This window comes from Ranitomeya imitator, chromosome 1 (assembly GCF_032444005.1).
Source record: "Ranitomeya imitator isolate aRanImi1 chromosome 1, aRanImi1.pri, whole genome shotgun sequence".
Lineage (NCBI taxonomy): Eukaryota > Metazoa > Chordata > Amphibia > Anura > Dendrobatidae > Ranitomeya > Ranitomeya imitator.
In genome coordinates this window covers 531,739,413-531,747,225 of record NC_091282.1, presented here as the reverse complement: position 1 = coordinate 531,747,225, position 7,813 = coordinate 531,739,413, and the positions used below count along the sequence as shown (strand labels likewise).

Here is a 7,813-nt window from a genome sequence, read left to right as displayed (position 1 = left end):
TTTTTTATATTGGTTTTTGCATACTCGGGTTTAGGGTGATGGACTGGGAGGCTAGGGAGGCGGCCTGGCTAGCCAAACCATCCAATGTGTTTGATCTTTCTGGATCGGTTGCTGTTGAGTCAGAATCAGGTTTTTCCAATGTGTGCTCAGAATTGATGAGGGCACATAAGACAGGGATTAGACTCTGGTGGAACATGAGGAGTCTAGAAGAGTATTTGAAATTAGGTTTGATACCTCGTGGTTTGAGGGTCTCCATATTTCCAGCTTGGGAACCCTCAGGATCATTTAAACAGATTTGGGAACAGGGTCTTACACGCTGTTCAAATATACTTATCAACCTATTATTGGAGCATGACAGAGACCTGTTCACGGCGACCAAGACCTCCATTAAAGAATTGGAAACCAAATTGAACACATTTGAAGGGACACAGGTGCATACCTTCAAGACCACACTTAAAGAGACCTTGGACAAATATGAGGTAGAGGTGACGAGCAGGAAGCGTAAAAAACTTCTTAGGGACAGGACTGATTTTGAGCAAAATGCAGTGTATAGATGGACGCACAGGGGTAACCCACGCCGTACTAGAACCTATGGCCATGGTTCCGTGACAGCAACTACAATATCTACCTCTCTACCTCGTGGTGAAGAAAGCTCTAGTGATGATTTTTTATCTTCCACCGGAAGCGAGGTAGACCACGGACCAGGCGTGGGAGGAGACGGAGGGGGAACAAGAAAACGCATAACGCGCCACAGGGACCACAATCCGACTTACCCCCACAAATACTCAACCAGACGGAAATAAATCAAGCCTCCTCCCCCCCTGATACGGAACAGACCTCTGGAGCCTCTACATCCACCCTCCAGGTAATAAATCTTTCTAAATATGAACTTACTGCGGTGGAACTTGCCGTCCTGAAGAGGGGTTTAACTTTTGCTCCCACACATACGGCCGACAAATTTACTTTAGTTAAGGACCTCTATTTGTTTTGTAGGAACCTAACATTTCAGGTTATCTACAAAAAACCGGATATTCTACAATCAATACCTGAGGATGAGCGCCAAGCCTTTCAAGATCTACTAGCCCTACTGGAGGAGAATGAATCAGGGTGTACCAGAAGAAAGTTCCCTGGCAGAAATAGATCCCTTAAAACGCCTTCCTTTTCCTTGGTACCCGCAATCAAGATATTCTTTGAGCTGGTGAAACGAGACATTCTGGCAATGCCAACACAGGTGGGTAGATCCTCTAACCTTAATCTTGCCGAAAAACGGGCCTTGCGGGACTTACAAAGCAACAAGGAATTTGTGATTAAAGAGGCGGATAAGGGGGGCAATGTGGTGCTGTGGTCAATTGAAGCATATTTAGAGGAGGCCAATAGACAGCTCACTAACCCCAGATGCTATCAAAAATTACCTTCAGATCCCACGGCAGTGTTTGCGTCTAAATTTGACTCTTTACTCTGCAGGACGCTAAGTTTCGGCATTATCTCGCCCCAAGAGAAAAAATATTTATGGGTGGAACATCCGGTCACGGCAACATTTTATATGTTGCCGAAGATACATAAAGACGAGAAGAAACCACCAGGAAGGCCGATTGTTTCTAGCATTGGGAGTATCTGCGAGCGGGCAAGTGAGTATTTGGACTTCTTCTTCCAGCCAATAGTCACGGCCTTGCCCTCCTTTATAAGGGATTCTGCCCATTTTATTGAGGTCTGTGGACGGATAGAACTGCCGGGAGAATTCTACCTGGTAACTTGTGATGTGGAGTCTTTGTACTCCAACATCAAGCATAGTGATGGCCTGCATGCGGTTACTTTTTGCCTAGACAAACTGTCACACTCAGATCGGGGGCATGATTCTTTTCTGTTGGATCTGCTGAAATTTGTTCTTCATCACAACTATTTTTTGTTTGACAGAACATTTTATTTACAGACAGCTGGAGTGGCAATGGGGGCGAAATGTGCACCAACCTACGCAAACATCTTCTTAGGTTGGTGGGAGGAGGTGTTTGTGTACCCATCCCTGGCATATCAACATCATGTCCGGAATTGGCATCGCTATATCGATGACTTATTCTTTATTTGGTCGGGCAGCAGGGAGGGTTGTACTGATTTCATCCACAGCCTCAATTCCAACCCCCATAATATCTTTTTAACCCACTCTATTTCCAACAGTTCGACTAGCTTTCTGGATCTGAGAATTTTCGTACAAGGGAACAAGCTGGTCACGGACCTTTTCCGGAAGCCCACTGCTACTAACGCTCTTTTGGAGTTCAACAGTTTTCACCCTTGGCACACGAAGGTGGGCGTCCCGACGGGACAATTTTTACGCATTAGACGTAATTGCACTCGGGATCAAGACTTTCTGATGCAAGCTCGGGATCTGACGGACCGCTTCAGACAGAGGAGTTATCCCAAACGAGTGGTTGCCACGGCTTTCCAGCGAGCAAGACAACATGATCAGGCCTCACTTTTGATTCCTGTGGGTCGTTCCCGAGAATCGCAGACGAGGTTCATCACGGACTATAATGACAGCTGGGGGCAGGTAAGACACATCCTCACTAGACATTGGCCGATCTTGCAAACAGATATGCAAACCACACAAGTCATCAGCAATAGGCCGTTATTGACATCTAGAAGAGCCCCGAATCTGAGGCAGTTGTTGACCAGGAGCCATTTTTCTAGGCCCACGGTCAAACTTAATAGGGGTATTGTCCTCAAGGGATCATTCCCCTGTGGGGAATGTAATGTCTGCCCCTTTATGACGCCCACCCGGGACATATTTACACACCCCACGAACTCCAGCAGACATGCGTTAAAGGCTTACATCAACTGCAGGAGCAGAAATGTTATTTATGTGCTAATTTGCCCTTGTAATATGATCTATGTAGGGCAAACATCCCAAGAACTACGTAAGAGGTTTCAAAAACACGTATCAACCATACGCCTGGCGGCTACGGACCAAGGCAAAGGTAAAATCTTGACTCCTGTGGCGGCGCATTTCTTGCTGAAACATAGGGGTTCGCCCATTGATTTGCAAGTTGTGGGGTTACAGAGGGTTTCCTGTGGCGAAAGGGGTGGCAATATATCTAACTATCTCTTGCGTGCTGAGTCCAGGTGGATTTTCGATCTTCAGGCGGTCGCACCCATGGGCCTAAATGAGGAATTGCTCTTCACGGGGTTCCTAGGATAGTTGGCGCGTAGATTCATTGGGGTATTTTTAGTTTCTGGGACGTCTGATTTGGTTCCCTTCAGATTTGGTGCCCATATCTAATTTTGCATTTGTCTCCATTCAGGAAGGCTGAGGACGCACCCAAAAGGGTGATGATCATCCCTGGAAATTGGGATATGGATATTACAAGCTTACTGTGGGGACCAACATGGATGCAGAGGTCTTTGACACATTAGATAATGAAGTGGACCCTGGAGGGTGGATGTGCGGCATGCCATTATGGCAAATGGAAGGACATCTTATGCAGAAGAGATTTTGCTCTCACAGCTACAATGCGGATTTTATGGCAAACTCCTATTATGGACCATGGGCTCGGATGCGCATTTGAGATTGGCAAGTCGGAAGGGGCTTGTGATGAAGAGTGCTTTCTCTCGTATAGATCTGGATGGTGTCGGCCTCATCGACTATGGGACTATAAGCTGGGGACCGGAAACGTCTACATAGCGGCATTGAGAGAATACTCGTACATATACTTACGGACTCAAGGGACATCAGTCTGTTTATATTTATATATGTGTGTGTTTTTTGCCTGATATTGTTATATACTGTATATGGTTGCTGTATAGGTGTTTACGTGCACTTATACCTGTGCACTTGCCAACAATAATAATATTCCTTTCTCCCTTTCAGGTTTTCTGGGTGGCTTTATATGCCCTGTCTTTTTTTTTTTGTGTCCTTTGGCGGTTTTGCCTTTAATCACTAGTATATGTCTATGATTGTGATATCTCCCGGCATTCTGTGGGTGGATATCTTGTGCCTCTGTGTCTTGCTGCAACATGCACACTCTGCCCTCTTTTTACCTGTTTTTTTTTTTTTTTTTTTTTTTTTCCCCTCCCTTCCCCCCTCTCTGGCTTTTTTGGTCCTTATCCCACCCCCTCTGCTCTGTGTCCCATGATGTGTCCATCTAGCCGGCCTCGCTAGCTTAGTCCGGTCCTCGGGCTTTATTCCATTTCTCTTTGCCCTGTGTCCTATGACGTGTCCATCTAGCCGGCTGGCACGGCGCGTGCGCAACGTGGTCCTATGGAATACCGCGGTTTGCGCGTGCGCATGTGACCTTTTGGACGCTCTAGGATTGCCGTTCATTATGATTGTGTTCCTGTCGTCATGGCGTCGCCGGCGTCTTCCGGCTTTTACCTCTCTCTCTCTCTCCCACACCGGTATGCAATTTACCTTATTGGATTTATTATTTAAGCACACACTGTTGCACCTTTAGTTTCACTTCCCCTGACGAAGCTGCGGAGGCAGCGATACGCGTGGGGTGCGCTCCCACCTTATCCTTCTCCTACCTCAGGGCCATTTTGGGGCTGTTATGTTCCCTGGCTCTATGTGGATTTAACCCTTGTGGTGCTCTGTGCCCTTTGACATTGCTGCATCTCCATATACCAGAATTGACGCAGGACAGGTTGTATCCACAGCTGTTATATAGCATGCTATCACATTCCAATCTCAGGACCATGTATTGCATGGATGTTTCATTTTTTGGTTATTAGCAGTGGATACTGACATATTGTGGTCGAGTCCTTTGCGGCCTGTATAGGCACATTTTTGCAGGAGAGCATATGTGACTAGGTGCATCTAGGGTAGGATATTACTGTTTTCCTATTGTATTATGGGATTGTCGTTTATTATGGGATATGATGGGTATAGGGATTTGTACATTTGTTTTTAAATGTTTTTAACATGTTTTTTGAGGTGTTTAATAAAGGTGTTTTGCTTTATAGTACTACCGATTGTCTCTATATTTTGGGTTGTGCATACTATTTTTAGTCTACCCTTTCTCTTTTCGTTTGTCCTGTTCTATTTATAGACTAAGTATTGCACCCCTTGATGGTGACTGTGACATTATATATTGGTGCGCCCCTTTCTATCTTTACTCTTAGGCATTGAAAATAGGGGCTCATCTGGCTAAAGTTGTCGGGGGGGGGGTAGGGCTGGCTCAAGATTTTCGTGGGCCCAGGAAACGTGGAATACGTCACAGCGGAGGAGCAGAGGAGGTAAGTATTTCAACTTTGCAAGTGCTGCGATCCTGAGCAAGCAGGGGGGGCCCAGTAGTTGGGACTGGCACAGGGTCCCTCATAGTACAGCGGTGTGTTTGACGGTGGGTGGCGCCTCCCACTGCCAGAGACACTTTTGCGTCTTCGCACCTTCAGGAGCAGGGCTGGTAACTCCGGATAATTTTTCAGGAAGCACTGCACCACCAGGTTCAAGGTGTGAGCCAGGAAAGGAATGTGTTTCAGTTCTGAAAGGGCTATGGCAGCCATAAAATTCCTTCCGTTATCACTGACTACCTTGCCTGCCTCAAGATGTACACTGCCCAGCCATGACTGAGTTTCTTGCTGCAAGTACTCGGCCAGTACTTCCGCGGTGTGTCTGTTGTCGCCCAAACACTTCATTTGTAGCACAGCCTGCTGACGCTTACCACTAGCTGTTCCATAACGGGACACCTCGTGTGCAACACTGGCAGCTGCGGATGGAGTGGTCGTGTGACTGCACTCTGTGGACGAGCTTTCACGTCTGGAGGAGGAGGAGGGGTGGCGAACGCCTACAGCCAACTTTTTCCTAGACCATGGGCTAGGCAGAACTGTCCCACTATGGCTGTCCCCTGTGGACCCTGCATCCACCACATTAACCCAGTGTGCCGTGATGGACACATAATGTCCCTGGCCATGCCTACTGGTCCATGCATCTGTTGTGAGGTGCACCTTTGTACTGACTGATTGCCTCAGTGCATGGACAATGCGGTCTTTGACAGGCTGGTGGAGGGCTGGGATGGCTTCTCTCGCAAAGAAGTGTCGACTGGGTAGGTCATAGCATGGTACTGCGTAGGCCATAAGGGCTTTGAAAGCTTCGCTTTCAACCAATCGGTAGGGCATCATCTCTAACGAGATTAGTCTAGCAATGTGGGTGTTCAAACCCTGTGTACATGGATGACAGGATGAGTACTTTCTTTTCCTAACGAGAGTCTCTTGTAGGGTGAGCTGGACTGGAGAGCTGCATATGGTGGATCTAGTGGGGGTGGTGGTGGACATGGCAGATTGAGAGAGGGTTGGTGATGGTATTCTTGATGTTGGCCTACCTACAGTGTTTCCTACCAAGAACCTTGTGATTCCCTGACTGCTTTGGCCTTGCGACTATACCTCCACATTTGTTGCTGGTGGTGTCCTAACCGGTGGGCTTCCTGTGAGGGAAGCAATGTAGCATTGCTGACTACCTTCATTCTGAGCAGGTGCAACAACGGTACTGGACGTTTGGTAGCTAGTCCAGGCTTGCAAGTACATGCTGGTTAAATGTCTACGCGTGCACAGTGTATTAAATTTGGGAGATTCTTCCCTCTGCTAAAGGTCTTTGAGCACTTCTTACAGATAACTTTGCACTGATCATTCGGATCTTGGTTAAAAAATGCCCACACTGCACTCTTCCTACTATGGATTACATTTTCAGGCATTGCACGCTGTGCTACTTTCACCGGATGGCCAGTGTCCTAAAACTGTTTTTGGATTTGACAAACATTTTTGGCCAGATACGGGCCTGCCAGATAAAAGCTGTTGCGATGTAGATGGCTGCTGCGGATCATCCTCCTCCGCTTCTGAGCTACTGGCAGCGGCACCCTCTTCCCCCAATGGCTGCCAATCTAGGTCAACAACTGGGTCATCTATCGCCTACTCTTCAATTTCATGTGCACCTTCCTCTGTGTCACCGTGTAAGGTGCTATAGCGTTCGTGACGGGGCACCATAGTCTCATCAGGTCAGATTCTGGCTCAGCACACTGCGAGGGCAATGTAGTGATCTGAGTCAATGGAACAGCATAATAATCTAGCTGTGGCTGTGCATCTGTGCACTCCATGTCCGATTCATCTTGTAATGGGCTTTTAACAATTTCTCTCTCTAACGCAGGCACAGTATGTGTAAAGAGCTCCATGGAGTAAACTGTAGTTTCGCCTGCCGAATCCTTCACTTTTGGTTTGGGTGAAGCATACAAGGAAGCAACTTGTTCCTGAGCAGGAGCATCCACTGATGACTCGCTGCTTTTAGATTTCGAACCTTCTGAAGAGGAGGCGAAAGAGCTAGAGGCTGAGTCAGCAAGGAAAGCCAAAACGTTTTCCTGCTGCTCCGGCTTTAAAACCTGTTTTCCTACTCCCAGATAAGGGAGCCTTCGAGGCCTTGTGTAGCCAGACGATGATGCTGGCTCAACACCTCGAGCCTTTGGTGCTATTTTGCTTTTCCCACTACCACCAGATGCTCCACCACCACCAACACCACCATCAGTACCAGCTGGCAACGCTCACCCACGGTCTCTTCCACCAGACTTCCTCATTTTTGGAAAAATCTAACCAAAATAACAACTGTTACATGGTACTGTGAAACAAGGTAGAAGGTGTATATAAACTTGTGGAGAATTTAAATCTCCCTTTTTTTTTTGGGGGGGGGGAGACTGCAACAAAACTCAGGCATAGTGTATTACACTACACAATGTAAGTGGCAGAACGTGGCTGGAAGATGTACGACAAACTAACACAACTGACGTAGATCCACTTAGTGCCAATTTAAATCTCCCTTTTATTTGGGGGAGACTGCTACAAAACT

At 47.2% G+C, this 7,813-nt stretch overlaps 1 protein-coding gene across 2 annotated transcripts; it reads left to right on the top strand.

Annotated features, from left to right (window-relative positions):
• Window positions 1–1,085: 1,085 nt before the first annotated feature.
• Window positions 1,086–3,956, top strand: LOC138677374 (uncharacterized). Of its 2 annotated transcripts, XR_011320880.1 has the most exons (5): window positions 1,086–1,231; window positions 1,465–1,628; window positions 2,173–2,542; window positions 2,889–2,969; window positions 3,294–3,956. XR_011320880.1 is itself a non-coding variant. In XM_069767453.1 (3 exons), exons 1-3 carry the CDS (start codon window positions 1,946–1,948, stop codon window positions 3,300–3,302), a joined length of 687 nt encoding a protein of 228 aa, XP_069623554.1. In that variant the 5' UTR covers window positions 1,637–1,945; the 3' UTR covers window positions 3,303–3,956. The 2 variants fall into 2 exon arrangements, 1 of the variants encoding a protein (XP_069623554.1); XM_069767453.1 differs by lacking the exons at window positions 1,086–1,231; window positions 1,465–1,628 and having other exon boundaries at window positions 1,637–2,542.
• The last annotated feature ends 3,857 nt before the right edge of the window (window positions 3,957–7,813 follow it).

Excerpts from the sequence above, each read along its gene's own strand:
- LOC138677374 (XM_069767453.1), top strand. The coding sequence starts at position 1,946 with ATGGGGGCGAAATGTGCACCAACCTACGCAAACATCTTCTTAGGTTGG. Across the intron at positions 2,543-2,888 it reads ATAATGACAGCTGGGGGCAG|GGCAAACATCCCAAGAACTA; the intron begins GTAAGACACATC and ends TGATCTATGTAG.